Source organism: Lepidochelys kempii, chromosome 1 (assembly GCF_965140285.1).
Source record: "Lepidochelys kempii isolate rLepKem1 chromosome 1, rLepKem1.hap1, whole genome shotgun sequence".
Taxonomy (NCBI): Eukaryota; Metazoa; Chordata; order Testudines; family Cheloniidae; genus Lepidochelys; species Lepidochelys kempii.
In genome coordinates this window covers 230968135-230985228 of record NC_136380.1, presented here as the reverse complement: position 1 = coordinate 230985228, position 17094 = coordinate 230968135, and the positions used below count along the sequence as shown (strand labels likewise).

General features: G+C 41.0%; 1 protein-coding gene across 10 annotated transcripts in view; it reads left to right on the top strand.

Moving 5' to 3' along the window:
- Positions 1 to 17094, top strand: part of PPFIBP1 (PPFIB scaffold protein 1) — a 171799-nt gene that overhangs the window by 150752 nt on the left and 3953 nt on the right. For all 10 annotated transcript variants that reach the window (XM_073317290.2, XM_073317257.2, XM_073317268.2 and 7 more), the window contains 10 exons: positions 2434 to 2575; positions 3074 to 3202; positions 3981 to 4131; positions 5628 to 5739; positions 6464 to 6552; positions 12265 to 12387; positions 13777 to 13902; positions 15046 to 15234; positions 16463 to 16642; positions 16980 to 17045. In XM_073317290.2, coding sequence (XP_073173391.1) covers positions 2434 to 2575; positions 3074 to 3202; positions 3981 to 4131; positions 5628 to 5739; positions 6464 to 6552; positions 12265 to 12387; positions 13777 to 13902; positions 15046 to 15234; positions 16463 to 16642; positions 16980 to 17045 — 1307 coding nt within the window. The remainder of the gene's footprint in view (positions 1 to 2433; positions 2576 to 3073; positions 3203 to 3980; positions 4132 to 5627; positions 5740 to 6463; positions 6553 to 12264; positions 12388 to 13776; positions 13903 to 15045; positions 15235 to 16462; positions 16643 to 16979; positions 17046 to 17094) is intronic.

The following is a 17094-nucleotide window of genomic DNA, read 5'->3' as shown; positions in this document are numbered from 1 at the left end:
ACTACAGAGGCTTGGCCACGTATTCCGCTCACTTTTATCATAATGACTTGGTGGTTATTCAGATCATCATCTCTTTCTGTTGTCATCCAACTCAGTGCTTCTGGAAGGTGCTAAGAGGTAATGCAGCATGAGTTCTGGCAGTATTTGTAGGGCTTTAATTAAGGTAGCACTGAAGGGAGGGGTACACGATTCCTCTTTTCCAAATAACTAAGGAAGAAATTAATGTAATAAACGTAAGAGAGAGAAACCACACATAACAAATGCTAGTCTGGTACTTCTGGCAGGTGCTCAGCTATGCTGGTGGATGAGGGCAGGATAGAACCGGAATGGAATGTGTTGCCTTTATGTACACCCATGTAACCCTAAATCAGTGATGGTAATTGAAAGCGAATATAGACCTAAGACACAACAGAAATAGAGGCATTCTCCTTATTTCCCATTAGTGTTCCAAATTTCCAAACATCACTTTCATAAAACAGCTATCCTGAAGGATTATTTCAGTGATGAAGGAGATACAGTGAGCGGCTAGTGCCCACAAACCTCTGCTTCTGATTCATTCAACCTCGTCCTGATATTTCCCACCAAGAATGCTGCTGAAATGTGTTTTTTCCTAAGTTAGATTCCTTTCTAAAATACCATACCTGTACAGTAACACTATCGTCCAGCTCTGAACACCTCGTTCACCCATCAGTAGAGCGGAAGTGCTCCGAAAGCACATGTTAAAATATTTGACATAGCTGCCTCTGTTCATGTTTGGCCATTAGAGAAGATATTGCTAAAATGGGACCTACTGACTGTCCTTTTGCTAGGGCATCGAAACTTTGCCCAACTAAGGGGCACACTGGTGAGTTCCCAGGAGCCACAGGGCCACACCTAACTTGCATTAATTGGAGCAAATTGCAGCCACTTTGATCATTAACTTTGAGGTATTAAACTATAGGTCCCAGCATATCATGTTCCATCTTGATCCAAATGACTGGCAGTTGCTTTGTGAACGTTGTTTTCTCTTGAAAGGCAATACAGAATTTTGTATTTTTTAAAACAAATGATGGTGTCTGTAGCTGTCCATCCGTATTAAAGATGATGAAGGTGGCCACAAACTGCTCTGTGGATTCCAAGGGCTACATTTTGGCTATGGCTGTTTCACTTTAACAGACTCCAGGCAGCAGATTTATATTCGCTCTTCAATTTTGTTTTAAGCTTCCATCAGCGAATAACTGATGTAAACAAACTCCTCATCGTTTGTTTGCCCACAGCTGTATGGCACTTGCTGGCACATCTCTGCTTAAGTAGAATATTAGATTCTGCAATTTGTTTAATCATCTATTTAGCACCTTTTCTGTTTATTTGTTTTTCATTTTATAATTTTGGTTGGCAAGAACATTCTTGAGCAGTCCCCAGGTTCACCTGAACTGGATATGAAGTCTCTGTAGATAAATACAGGATAAAGATGTAAGATTTGCAGCATGGATGGTAACATGTTGTTTCCCTGTGCAGTGGTGGGTATTAGATACATCCATCCTTTGACTCTTAAAGAAGAAGCAATGGCTTTTTAGTCAGGACACCACCCAAAGTTCATGGTACTCCTCTGTGAAGGAGCAAAATAGTCCACTATGTGCAGAAGCGTATGGCCCTCTTTTCCCAATTGCATTTTTGAGTCAGAAGGAGATGGCTTTTGGTAGATCTTGCTAGATTTGGATCTAATCAGAAATTGCATTTTATTATCAGGAACGCTGGTGTGAAAATGCTTTATAGTGCTTAAGGCATCATAGAATCATAGAATATCAGGGTTGGAAGGGACCCCAGAAGGTCATCTAGTCCAACCCCCTGCTCAAAGCAGGACCAATTCCCAGTTAAATCATCCCAGCCAGGGCTTTGTCAAGCCTGACCTTAAAAACCTCTAAGGAAGGAGATTCTACCACCTCCCTAGGTAACGCATTCCAGTGTTTCACCACCCTCTTAGTGAAAAAGTTTTTCCTAATATCCAATCTAAACCTCCCCCACTGCAACTTGAGACCATTACTCCTCGTTCTGTCGGCCATCCTTCAGTACTACTTCCTGCTGTGCCACTGGATTCCTATGGGGCTTCCTTGTGCCTCGGTTTATCTGTCTGTAAAATGGGGGAAATAACATTTCCCTGACAGTTATCTATGGTCTTAATTTATTAGTAATTGATAAAGCGTCTTGCAGTCTTTTGATGCAAGGTACTTAATGAATGCAACATATTCATTGTTATTGGGTGCCACCGGTTTTCAAACACTAGACCGCTGAAAGGAACACATTTGATCTCCTTGGATCCCCCTGTTTTCTTAAAATCGATGGTTCACAGTAATTCCAGCATGAGTGGTTACAGACTTCAGTAATGTGCTCATAATGTGAAACGCAGATGAAGTATTGCCAGGTGAAGTTCTACTGGGGTTTGTTTTGTAATAGCTGAAACAGAAAAGGGATCTGCAGATCACTTGGACCTAGCTGGTTTGCCCCCTCGACCGAAAGAAACCGATAGTGGGCAGATGTCTCCCTCTTCTCCAGACTCCAAGAAGAAAGCCAGAGGAATCAAGAAACTATTTGGAAGGTAAGTTTTAAATTAAATAATAATAATAAAAAGTGAACGTCAGGTAGGGCTGGATCGTTAGAGGGATTGCTAATGTGATACGTAACCTTTCATCTCTAGGTCACCAGAAGTGCAGCTTAGGCTGGAAATGACATAAAGTCATTTACCATTTGCAGTCTGTTTGGTGGCCTAGGTGAAATGACTTGGTAGTCTCAATACAGTTCCTAGTAAATAGTTATTCTTATTGCAGAGTCACTGCCATGCCTGGCATGTTTTTGTTGTTTTTTTGTTCTCTCTTAGTTCTTTGTCCTCAGCTTCTCATCCTTCTTCTCTCCCGTCCCCCCAACCTGGACTCTGCCAGTTTTTAAAATAGCCCTAATGGAGTTTAGTGCAGATGAAATAATTATTGCAACTTATTTCAAGACTCCATAGTGTATTCCATGGTTTCGACAATACAGGGATTTATTCCTGGTTATCATATGTTAAGGATATTAAATGTGCTTCTTCTCTTTTACTTAGGCTTAAAAGGAGCCAGTCTACCACATTTAACCCAGATGATATGTCTGAGGCAGAATTCAAAAGAGGAGGGACAAGAGCGACTGCAGGACCAAGACTGGGCTGGTCTCGAGATCTTGGACAGTCTAACAGGTAAGAGGAGCTGCACTGAACCAGAACATGCAGTGCTTTTCCACTTCTATTTGCCCTTGTAGAAGGCTTTCATTTTACTACTGTATTAGGAGGAATTGTGCTTTGCAAAAGTTAAGTTAGAGTAACATTAGCATTGCTAGCAAAAGGAAATGGACAAGCCCCGGCTCTTTGGGACGTTGTCCTCCTTAAGAGGATGTTGGGGAAATTAATGTACTAAGTTTGGCCCCGATACTGCAGTGATTCACATGGGTGGAATCCTGCACCTGAGTGCAGTCCCATTGACTGCAGTGGGGCTCTCAGGCGTATGGGCTCAGGATCTGCCTCTATGGAGATACACTGAAGTGAATGGGGCTGTACATGGGTGCAGGTGTCAGTCCCCCATGTGGATTTCAGGCAGGATCAAGGCCTTGGTCATCGCATAAGCTGATAAATTTCCCTTCATTATAATGTAAGTCACTGGAGTATCTTTAGTTATCTTAAGTAAATAACATATTTCAGTCGCATTTTAAAGTTTTAAAGCCATCCTGGAACACACAGATTATGATGACGATGACTAATAACTGCCATTGTCCTGTTTATTATGGTAGTGCCTCAGACTCAACAACTGAGATCAGGGTCCCATTTCGCTAGGTACACACACAGAGCAATAGGCATACCTTTTCCCAAGTAGCTTACAGTCTAAATAATATAGGCACACATCTCTTCCTGTCCATTGTCTCACCTCTGAAAAACACCTATGAATTTGTAATTTAAAAAAAAAAAATTTCTTCTGCTTTAGTGACCTGGATATGCCATTTGCTAAATGGACAAAGGAGCAAGTTTGCAACTGGCTCCAGGGCCAGGGTTTAGGTTCATACATGAATCATGGCAAACACTGGATACTGTCTGGGCAGACTCTCTTGCAAGCTTCTCAGCAGGATCTCGAAAAGGTAAGAAATGTTAGGAAAATATTTATAGTTGGATAATTGTTAAGCATTGGTGTACATTTTGCACGTGTGTAAGTCAGGGCTATGAGATGCAGCAACTACAATCGAAAAGCCCAGCAAGTGAATCTTTAAAATACATTTGTCTTTAGTAATGCAAAAAAAAAAAATTGTTTTGTCTAACTTTAATATGAATTTTAATGTTCTATAATGAAAGAGGTAATTAAATGTATGATTTAACTGCAGTAAATGTTGGCACATCAACTAACTCTTCCAGTCATTACATTTAAAAAATATATTCAAATAAGGGAATCCCTTGTTACAATACCACTGTCTTATGGTCCTGATTTTCCACGTCTTTGCACCTTATGCCTTTATTTACACCTCTGCAAGGTGAGTGTAAAAGGCTACTATTCTGATTTGGTTTTATGCCCCATCCACCTTGTACGGTTATGAATGACAGCACATGATGCAAAGCACTGGAGAATCAGGCCCTCAATTCATGTAACTTTCTGATTAAATTGTCCATGCCACAGTTTTTCAATTACATTCAGTTTGGGAGAGTTAATTCTTTTCCTGCTTTGGGTCCGCAGCATTCATCATCGTTTACTTCAGTCGCAAGTCTGGATGTACTGAATGTGTAGCTTCTTTTAGTGTTGTAAACAAATAAGGCAGCCACTTTCTTAAGTAGTCCCTGGTTAGTTCAAAGCTGCTATTCAGAGCTGCTGTTGTACGATATAATGCAAAATCAGAAAACATTTTTTAAATTAAAAATAGGTGTGGCCATAATGGCTATTTCACCTACCGATGCTCCAGTGTTTGCATTTGATATCAGGTATTAGTTAAAAAAACAGAAAACTCTCTTTGAAGAGTTCCTGTGACAGCTGCACTTGTAACAGTATTGGGGAGGAATATCCTATCAGGCCACTTATTCCTTAACATTTATATAGCACTTCATATTTTCAAAGTGCTTTATAGCTAATAACTAACTAAATCTTGCAACCTTACCTGCCGCACTCTGAGGTAGGTAGATAAACATATTATCCCTTAAAATATTATGCTGACTACCATCACAGTTTAGTGAGCAGGCTGTTTTTGCTCCACATAAGAATACTGGGGTTAACAATCACCAAAGGGATGAGGCGCCTAAATGCAGTAGGTATGTAAATAAGTGGCCTCATTTTCAGAAGTGCTGTGCAGTTGCAGTCCCATTGACATCTTAGGATGTGGGTGCTCAACAAATATCAAGCTGTGCTCAGGTAGGTGCTTCACTATGAATGTAGGTATCTACATTTAGGCACCTGACCAGATCTGACCTCTGATACATGTGCACAATACTTCTTAATTTCAACAGCAATTGCTGCGTGTGTCCAAGGGCAAAATTTGGCCTGTCGTATTGCAGGTTGTGTGTTAGTTTGTGGGTTTCGATACTGTGTAAATCACATGTAATCCATATGCTGCTGAGCTAGAAATTAAGTGCTTTGGTTTCTGTGTCTTCACAGGAACTTGGAATAAAGCACCCACTGCATCGGAAGAAACTTCAGCTTGCTCTTCAGGCACTGGGGTCAGAAGAAGAAAACAATCATGGAAAACTGGATTACAACTGGGTTACCAGTAAGATTTGTTGTACTTTAAAATAATAGCATCTGTGCATTCTAAAAGTGTCTACAGTGCACGCTACTGGAAGCAGCGTGTAGGGGGTGTGTAGCTGCACACAGCGGTGAACATCAGGCTGCATCCACACTGCACTTTGTAGGTAAACATAGCAGTATAAGGCTCTGTCAGGGGGGAGGCAGCTGGGAGCTGCTGGAGCCTTCCCCTGCTGCCAGAATCTTTCACTGTGGTGAAGAAAGGCTCAGTCCGCTTCCTGCGGTGGGGAGAGGCTCCAGTAGTGGGCAGCTGCCAGAGCCTCTCCGCACTGCCAGAGTCTTTATCTGCTGCAGGAGCCTTTCCCTGAGGTGGGGAAAGACTCTGGCAGTGGGACACTTCACCGATAACAGTAGCAGTATAAACAGGGGAGGCACTGCTTGGGCATGTGGAGAGCAGCATAGGGTACATACCCTCAGTGTTCTGATGTCTTTGCTCACCTAAGCATTGTCTCACTGTCCACACGGCTGTTCATGCCCATGCTAGGGGGACCTGCTGCATATGTACTCTACATGCCGCTGTAACGGGTGTGCAGTATAGGCGTACGCTAAGATAGGGGCAGGGGTTAAGGATCCTGGATAATTCAAGTTTCCATGAATAGCTGAGAATAATAACATGGAGAGTGCTGACTAGATACATAACTCTCCTTAGGCTAAAGGTGTTTTGAGTTAGTAATATGTGTTTTTCTTAGGGTGGTTGGATGATATTGGACTTCCACAGTATAAGACTCAATTTGATGAAGGAAGGGTGGATGGTCGAATGCTCCATTACATGAGTGTTGTAAGTAAATGGCAGTTTATTTTCTGGCATATTTTGTGGTGTTGGTTTTGGTAACTTTTGTTAGGGTTTTTTTTTTAATGCAGAGTGACATGATTCTAGGTGGTAAATTGGAGTCTCACTAATCTAAAGAAACTTGCTTTTCCTGCTATATATCATGATGATTCCAGAAATATTACCAAATTAAACTTTATTTTACCATGTACTCAGAAAATGGAAATCAGTCGACTTTTTCCTTATTATTTATCACTTTTGTAGTAACTACATAGAGAGTAAAATTCACCCATGGGAAGATCAGCAGAATGCCTATGCATGACTTAGGCCCAATTCTGAGGGCTTAAGATGGGACTTAAATGGTGATACGTCTTGTACTGGCCCTCTGTACGTGGGTGAATTTTATCTAGAGTGAATAGATCTATTATATGGAAGATAACTATAATTCACATAAATTAACAGCCTTAGAAGATTAATCTCATTTGCTTTTATAAAAAGAGAATGGAAAATCTATCTATAGATCTTAATAAAATAGTTCAACAGAAAAGCAGCTTCTTTTGTCTTGTGGGACTTTCTGCAGGTAATTTTAAAATTGTTGAATTTTCCAAAAACCTGTTCTGCAAATTTGCTGACTGATAGCAGAGTAGTGTTTTACCAGAGGTCAGCATGTCAGAAATTTCCCACCATTTGAAATGAGTTTTAAAATAAAATATTTATACAATAATATACTGTAATTGTCTGTGTGTCTCCTCCCACAAAGTTGTGTGCCACTAACCTGTAAAGGAATGTCAGACATTGTCAAGTGTATTCTCAGTGGTATGCCGTCATCTAGTAGCCACACCTTTCAGAGGATATAAATCCCAATAATACTACCTATGTGACTGTTTCACAGGTTATCGCTAATATGGAACATTTTAAGGACCAAGTTTTCAAAGATAGTATTGTAAAGTATACTTGCGAAATATACCCACATATCTCCATTGTGCCTGAACATTTGAGAATTATGTGTATAAATGCATATGTGAAAATGAGGTAACCCTATGCCTATTTAATTTGCACATAAAATTGCATGATTTTCAAATGCAAGTGCAGTACTTGTAGACACAATTGGTGTGTGTAAATTTTATAGTCATAGCATCCATCTACCAACTGAAAATTGGGCCTTTGTTCAAGTTCATATTAACTAATTCAAGTAGATGGACTTAATTCTTCTCTCTAAGAAGTTTAACATTAAATGATCAATATATTGTTACTGTTCATTTGGGTGACTAGGGTAGGAAATCAGAGCAAGTTCCTTTAACCTTTAAATCAGGATTTTTCTTTAAAGTTTATTCTAAATAATTAAGACTAAGTTTAATATAATTAGGTGGTATTTTTTAAATATGTAAGACCAACTTCTGACCTAGTTCCACCACCTTAAAATACCACGAGTGAAATAAGCCCAGAGCATTTTGTTTGAAGGCAGGTAAGACGTAATGCAACTGAGAGGCAAGGTTCTGTTCTTTCCTCCAGATTGGAATGGAAACAAGATCATATACAATATGATCTTAAAAAAAAAAAAAAAGTCATGAAAGTGTTTTCTAATATCCTGTGCCATGAACATGCTAAATGTTACCATCTCATGCCAAGATACTGTTTGTACGTACTTTGTGCATTCTATACACTAGCACAGGGGAGAAGGCTAAGATCTTCCCATATTAACTTACTTACAGTGCAGCCACTGAGCTACTAAAGAACTCAACATATTCTGTTTTGGACGTTGATAAATAATGGTGATTGTACATACTGCTGGGTTTGCTTTTTCAAATTCATATGTACCATTGCAGAGGAAAAAGACGTGCATGCAATGAAATTCACTCCTGTGCAGAGGTTCAGCACAATGTCTATGCCCCACATAAGCCCTTAAATGCACTTAAGTCAAGTGGAAGTGAGCTACGGCTAGATTTACGGAGGTATTGAGGCACGTAAAGATGCAGAGAGATATCTAGTGGGATTTTCAAAAGCAGTGAAGCAGGTTAGGCGCCTAATTCCCCATTGAAATCAATAAAGGCTTTGCACCCTTACTCATATATGTGCTTTTGTCAATCCCACTAGGCACCTATCTGCATCTTTAGGTGCCTAAATACCTTTAGAACTCTGGGCCAAAGTGAATTTGGGGGGAATTTTACACAGTGTGAGTTAGCTGACTGAAGCCTTGTGACAAATTTTGAAAAAATATGCCAAGTACTCTGTTGCTTACATAGCATGTTTTTCTGAATTTGCTTCCCATTTTTGTGTGTGTTTGGGACATTAATTTAAAAATAGGGTACATGCTTTTAAGACCTGATTTGCTCCTGCTATTTAAGCCTCTGTTGAAAGCATAGGGCCAGCAGGCCCATGGAAGGCTGTGGTCAATTCAGTGGTGACGTAAACAGTGACATAAATTACTTAGGGGCTGAAAGCTGATTGTAAAGAATCTGCACCATTTGGCATTTAAAACCAGTGTAATTTACGTATAAAGAGAAAGGAGAGGTGTGTAGCAGGAATTGGACCTTCCTAACAGTTGCTTTTTCTGTGGCACTTCCCCCTTTAATTTTAGATCCATTACTGTGTTTTTAGGCAAAATCCTAACCATGCTCAGGGACCTAATGGATTGTAATAACTGAGTTTACCCTAAATCATTAACTGGAAACAGAGATGTCTGCAAAGTCAAAATGAAACCATATGAAACTCACCTGGTTCAAACACAAACAAATAATTCAAACTCAAAATTCAGATGACATTCATGATAAAATTCACTAAAGCTGGTAAAACACACGAGTGAACCTGAATTAACCTGACCAGATTTGGGGGTTTTATATTTTAAACCATGTAAATATCTTGGTTTTGTATGACTTTGATATGAAACCAAGTGAAGCTAAGCAATTTTAATTAAGTTTCATGTTGCTTTTTGGACTAGTTTGAACCTGAAAATCAAAGCAACATTTCTTTCAGGGTCTGAGTAGGTTTTGTAGAAAACCCTACAGAGTGAAACTAAAGAAAATAAATGCATGAACCTCTGAGAAGTGAACTACTGGATTTTCCATGGAATTTTCTTCATATGGTTCCCTGAACATAAAGGTAGTTAGAATGGAAGTTAGAGCACAAGCTGAATTGTAGTATTAGTTTGATTATAAATAGCACTAAAAGATGGGAATCCAGATTCCCTCTCACATAAGTGTGTCTAAATCCATTGAAGGCAGTAGATTTGCTTCTACTTACACCACCAATGAATCAAACTTTGTGATTGAAACTAAATAAGCATTGCTTCATGGCACAGTTCTGGCTGAGCGTGCAGTTTTAGCTTAGACATCTCCTGATTTTGAGTTCTTAAGTGTGCAATAATGCAACAATATTGCAATAATGTAGCTTTTGTATTTAATATTTAATATTTATATTTATTAATATTAATATTTATAATGTAACCTGTCAGGTTGAAATGTGGCATGCGAATGTAAAGGTATCTTTTCCTGATGTGTGAAACTTCTGAGGTTAGATGCTGAAGTGAAACCCGTTGTAGAAAAGCCAAGTGTAATCTTTCACACTGAATAGATTGCAAATGTATAGGTAAATCTGGGTCTGCAAATGAATAATAGCCACAAACATCTCTACACCTGAAAAATAAACCAGATTTAAAATTCTGGTTGTATCCCTATGCAGCAAGTGATCCAGAAGGTGGATGTGTTCAATGTGTCCTTGGGCAAATGAAAATGTATCATTTCTTTGCTCTGGAAGTAGTAATAAAAAGTTTTCTGTTCCCTCATTAGCTGTAGCTAGGTTTGAAAAAATACTGAATTTGAGATGATGAGGGGAATCTGCACAGAGTCAAAGCAACATCAGTGCATGTAGTCTGCTATTGTAGTTGCAGAGTGACATTAAGCCTTTAGTTTATTTGTCATTGCGATTAAAGTGTATATCAAAACCATAATGAAGAGCCAGCACAATCTCCTTCCAACTGTGTCACTGATCACATGCAGGAAGGACTGTGTTATATTTGAAAGGATATGAGCTGCTGTCATTTTTTCCTTCACCTTTCTGATGAGATGCCCCCACAAAGGCATTTTACAAAGTGGGAATTCAGCGCTCATGTGAGAGCTGCCAAGCTGATAGTCCTGAAGAATGAGCTCTTCTGTTTCCTCACCAAATAGCGAGCATGTGCCTCAGTCCTGACCTGGAGGTGAGATGGTACCTCAGCCTCATCCCAGTTAGTCCTTTGTGTCTCTGTGAGACTGATAATAGGACGTCGCTTTTGATGGTAGGGTAAAAAGTCTCTCTGGGGCACTTCCCTGGTGGGGTTGGGCCCCTCACTATGCCCAATTTCCACCACAGGGTTGGCCTAGTATAGGCCCCAGTCTCTTAGGGTACATCTACATGGCATAAAAATCCCACAGCACATCTGCAGCTGGCCTAGGTCAGCTGACTTGGGCTGTGGGCTAAAAACTGCTGCATAGACATTCGGGCTTGGGCTGGAGCTTGAGTTTTGGGACCCTCCACCCTTGCAGGGTCTCCTGAGCCTGAATGTCTACACAGCCGTTTCTCAGTCCCGCAAGTCCAAGTCAGCAGCTGACCCGGGCCAGCCACGGGTTGTTTATCCCCGAGTAGACATACCCATAGCCCTGGTAGTGGCCCTGCCCTTGTGGGTCTGTTTACTTTACTTCTGGCTGGGGGAAGGCAAAAGTTCCGGTCAGCACAAACCAAGCCCCTCTTGGGGTCAATAACACGGTAGAAAAGCAGGTGTGCCTGGGTAGCAGCTTTACTGGAGTCCTTGTGGCTGGGTAAATGAGTCAGCCCCTCCTTGTCCGGTTTGCCCCTGGGGTTTGCTGGACTCCTCACACGGCTAGAAGGCTTCTGGTGTGAGGGTTGCAGGAGCTCTCTAGTTGCTCCCTTCTCAGAGCTTCCCCCTTTGAAAGCCCTCCTCCCTACCATGCATAATTGACAGGGGCAGGGCTACTTTAGTCAGTGTGGGGTTTATGCACCTGTCACAGGTGGTTTTCATTATTTAGTTTACCTCACTTTATAGGTGCCTACAACCACCAAACCATTTCATGTAGACACCTAAACAGCCTGTACGTAGTAGCACTTTTCCACTCTAGTGAGCTAATGGTCAGCTCCTGTTGTCAGTCACCTGACCATCCACTTCCTTTTCAGAAGCCCCTGAAAAACATTTATCAGCTTGAGGCCAGCATGACTATTCCTTTGTTTTTCTATAGGAGCTACCTCTCTTTTCATGGGGATGCTCGCTTTTTCATATAAGCACTGTGGCTGGAATTTTTTTTAATGTTTTCCATGTGAAAATTTGTGTCTGGGTTGGATTAAAATTTTAAAACTAACTTGATATTCTGTGTTCAGAAAGTTATGTTGTTGCTGGTTGCATTGGTGATGACAGGTTATGGCACTCTCTCTCTCCTAATCATTCCGCAGAATCCTTTCCACGAATGACTGTGCACGAAGGAAGTTACACAACAGCTGGTAGAAAGAATTCTGGGAAATGTAGGGGGCGGCAAGGCAAAAATTTTTTTTTTAAATCCGTAAAAATTACCGTGAGGAGGAGCTATCCCAGTATTTCTTATTTCTTTAGTGTGGCACTGTAGGCAGACACTAAATCTATCTCTTTCTGGGTATATGTTCTTATAGATTCCAAAAATAAATGGGTGTGTTTGTTTCTGTGTGGGTGTGTTTTCACACCTTTTTAATTTTTCACAGGATGACTTGCTGTCCTTGAAAGTTGTTAGTGTCCTTCACCATCTTAGCATTAAAAGAGCCATTCAGGTCCTGAGAATAAATAACTTTGAACCCAACTGTCTGCGCAGGAGGCCATCTGATGAGGTAACAAGTTTTAAGTGAAGGCTAAATCATGTAGAGTATAATCCACTGGTTTTCCTTACAAGTGATTCTTGCTCTGCTCACCCCCAGCCTTGACTGCTACCTTCTCCAACTCTTCCCTGTCCCTTACTTTTTCCCTTCCTTCAACTTTCAAGTTGGGCCTTACCTATCTGGGACTATGGCCCCTTTTGTTCCCCTTACCCCAGCCCGTTGAGTCAGTTCCTCTTGTCAAATCTCCCCTTTAATGACTGACTGTTTCTGGAATATATTCTATGTTGTGCTATTTTAAGGGTAGAAGTGGAATCTATTGATTGTCTTGAATTAGGTGCACAGTTCCTGGTAAAGCTTTTTGTTGAGTCTTTATGAAATCTGTATGAAATCTTTCTTAATATTTACCTTCTAAAATGGGTTGACCCTTGTAATCAAATATTATCTTGGGCTACCACTGTAGCTGTGTTTGTCGTACAGGCAGCTTGCTCTTGAGAGGGAATTATGATACTAAGATAAGGCCACCAGAACTGTGGTTCAAGATGCATCACATCTTTCTCTAAGGGATGCCCAGTATAGCGGTTCTTTGGGGATAACGGATTCTTACATATACTGGTGTAAATTGAAGTCACTCCACTGAAGTTAACAATGGTGTAAAAACTGGTGTGAGCGACAGCAGAATCAGGCTTTTTGCGTTCATGGACACAGCTCACATAATTTTACCATACTTGCTGCATGAGAGATTGGGGTGGGGGAGTTAGAACGTTGACCTCCATCTGAGATAACCAATCAGCTGCAAAGGCATGGATCAGATCAATATGTCTTCAGAAATCTTGCAGCTATATAAAAAATCCAAGTTCTGAATTGGTGTCCTGGTTACAATGAACTGTTTCAAATCACAGTGCCTTTTCTAAAAGCTTCCGACAAGTTCTCATAACGTTCACAGGAGCATGAGGTAGCTTTCTTTATTCCACCCTTCAACAGCAGTACCACCAGCCTGTTCAACACACATTAATAAATGATCTTGAAATACCAGACTCGAAGGTGAGGATGCTGAACAAGAGACAGCAGCCAAGGAGCTTGAAGAAGGAAATCTGTTCAACTTGTCAGGCACTTTGTAGGGGGCCTCCGAGTACAGCATCTCTGATGAAGACATGGGCTGGACCCCTACAATTGAGATCTGATTTGAAATTTCCCAGTGTTTGGTGGGGGGAGGGGGAGGTCTGGGATTTTGGTCTAGGTGCATCTCCAGCCTAATAGTATAAAATGCCACAAGGTACCAATAAAAAAGAAAAGTGTTATGCATTTGAGAGTGGAAGGTTGGTTAAAGTGAAGGGCAGAGAAGGAATTAAATTAAAGCTGGAACTAAGAAATCTTCATGACTGTAACTATTCCTGTTCACAGAACAATATCACCCCATCAGAGGTTACTCAGTGGACCAATCACCGTGTAATGGAGTGGTTACGCTCAGTTGACCTAGCAGAATATGCACCTAATTTGAGAGGGAGTGGTGTGCATGGTGGACTTATGGTAAGGGTTTAGTGTTTCACTTATAAGAGACTCCAGATAATATTTTAATACTATATATGGCTAAAACCAAACGTAACTATGTGTTGCCATGTTAGCAATCTCCTTTTTACTTCAGTCTGTCCAAATGGGCAGTCATCTTTAGTAAGCTTCTTGCTGTTAGGAACCTTTATAAACAGTGATGTGCTGACCATTTAGGTAACAATGTTTCTGTACACCTAAATTTTCCCTTGCATTCTCTTTCAGGTAAAGCATTCTCTACTTCTTGCCCTAAACTGTTCTATACTGTTGCTGTGTGCTGTTAAACAGCTGGATGTGCTTCTGCAGTGGGAGAGTATTTTGATTCCTGTGACTAGTTTGTGCATCAGTTTGTAAAATACTTTGGGATCGTTCTGGATTTCAGACACTGTACAAATCATCTTCGTATAGTGATATTAATCTCTGCTGGCTCAGATACCACAATCAAGAGCACTGTCTAAGTAACTAGGCTGGTAGATCAGATTCTTATACAGAAACTGATTATAGAATGCAGAACATTGCTGTGCTGTTTGAGAAACGCACCACACAGAACGCTTTCACTCTATGCTTATTCACTATCCATTATATATTGTTGTTAAGCTTAAATAAAGTCCCCAACATTAAAACCGAGATGAAAATTACACATTAACATACTATTATCAGTTTGACAGGATCTCTGAAGCGCTCTCTCTAGTCATCCAATCAGAGAAACATTTTTTAAAAAAGAAAGAAGGTGGGGGGAAAGATCTTTTACCATAAATGAAGGCATATTTTAAACACGATGGTGGGTCACTCTTACTTTTTCTTGTTTACTGGTTTGTTGTCACTGAGAACTCTGCAAAACCACAGGAATAACCCTTTCTAAACCGAACAGATGTTAACTGGAGCAGGTGGGTGAGGTTCTATGGCCTGCAATGTGCAGAAAGTCAGACTAGATGATCATGATGGTCCCTTCTGACCTTAAAGTCTGAGTCTAACTCTTTCCTTCTCTTTTTATAGTGCATTTCCCCTAAAAATGGCCTATGCAACCCAAAAAATGCCCATAAAGTCTGGCATGGCCGCTGGCATCCTCAAGACCTAATCCAGGGGTATTGATTTCAGTTTGACTCTCTGTGGTTTGTTTCATAGGTCTTGGAACCTCGTTTTAATGTGGAAACCATGGCACAGTTGCTGAACATCCCACCAAACAAGACGCTGCTGAGACGCCATTTGGCGACCCATTTCAATTTACTGGTTGGTCAGGATGCCCAACATCAAAAGCGTGAAGCCATGGAATCTCCAGACTATGTCCTTTTAACTGCTACTGCCAAAGTGAAGGTAGATCAATGCTTATTACTGTCCAGTGTACGTGTGCATTTTAAGAAGCAGTTAAACTGCCACTTTGCCAGACATGTGGTGGTTTTACAAGCGTTCAGGGTGCTGTTCCCTGAGGCTTTGTGGGGCAGAAGGGAGAAAAGCTAGCTCAGTTAGTAGAGCATCACCCTTTTAATCTGAGAGCCCAAGATTCAAGTTCCTGCTCAATCCAAGTGCTTTTTAGAGTGGGAGGGTGATCAGTGGCGAAGATGCTAGGCTGAGTTGGGAGAGCTGTAGGACCCTACCAAATTCACAGATGAGAAAAACGCATCACTGACCGTGATATCTGGTCTCCCCTGTGAAATTTGGTCTTTTGTGTACTGTTTCCCTATACGATACAGATTTCACCAAGCAGACCAGCGTTTCTCAAACTGGGGGTCCCACCCCAAAAAGGGCTTACGGGGATTGCAAGGTTATTTTAGGGGGCATCGTGGTATTACCACCTTTACTTCTGCGCTGCCTTCAGAGCTGGGTGTACAGAGAGCGGCGGCTGTTGGCCGGGCGTCCAGCTCTGAAGGCAGCGCAGAAGTAAAGGTGGTAATACCACGACACACACACACACCCCCCTTCAATAACCTTGTGACGACACTCCCCTCCTTCCCCCTCCCCATCATCTTTTGGGTCAGTACCCCTACAGTTACACCAGCGTGAAATTTCAGATTTAAATAGCTGAAATCATGACATTTTAAAATCCCATGACTGTGAAATTGACCAAAATGGACTGTGAATTTGGTAGGGCCCTACAGATCTAGAATCAGTTCCTGGCTCTGCTGTAGGCTGTGTGTGTGACCTTGTGTGATGGGTCTGTGCTTTAGTTTCCCAGTGGTAAATGAAGATAATGCTTCCTTTCTTCTGTCTTTTGCCCTGTTCATTTATATTTGTAAGCTGCTTGGGACAGAGACAGTCTCTTACCCTGTGTGTGTGTTCAGTATTTAACACAATGGGACCCTGATCTCAGTTGTGAATCTCTAGGTGCTACTGTTACACAAATAAGAAGAAGAATGAGGATCTGTTTCTTCCTGGTTTTGGTTGTAGTGAAATTTGAAATATTCGGGCTAACGTGTTTAGGATCTGAGCCTCTATTATTTGTTTGCAGTTAAATACCTGATGGAAGAATAAAAGCTTAATTAAATCCAGGCTGAGTAAATTACCAAATTCCTGATTTTATGACAGTTTTTTCCAACTTTTTAAGCCAAAGAAGCTTGCCTTCAGCAATTTTGGAAGTCTGAGGAAGAAGAAGCAGGATGATGTGGAAGAGTATGTGTGCCCGATGGAACTGGGACAGGCATCTGGAAGTGGGTCTAAGAAAGGATTTAAGGCTGGCTTGGATATCCGAGTGTATGACGATGACGATTTGGATAGACTGGAGCAGGTGAACCAACTTCGGCTGTTTGTATTCGGCGATGGCGCTGTTGGGTTTGAATGGCATACCCAGTGTTGTTTACCTTGGCTTGTTTAACTCCTTGGCACCAGCAGTCATGGAACACCATGGTACTGCCAAAAAAATATGGTTCCTGACACAAGTCCAAAGGAACTACTTATGCGCAGAATTTGGACATTAATTTGGCACAAGTAAGCTTTTCCACAACACCAAAACTTACTCCCCCACAATTGGCATAATGTAGCATGTTTGTTGCTTAATGGATTTACTGAATTACCACCACAGATGAGTATAAATTATTTTTTCCCCTGTGACCTGTTTCTTGTAGATGGAAGATTCGGAAGGGACAGTGAGGCAAATAGGAGCATTCTCTGAAGGCATCAACAACTTGACAGTAAGCCTTAAAATACTGCCAGTAGAACTAAAATATCCATGCTTTGAAT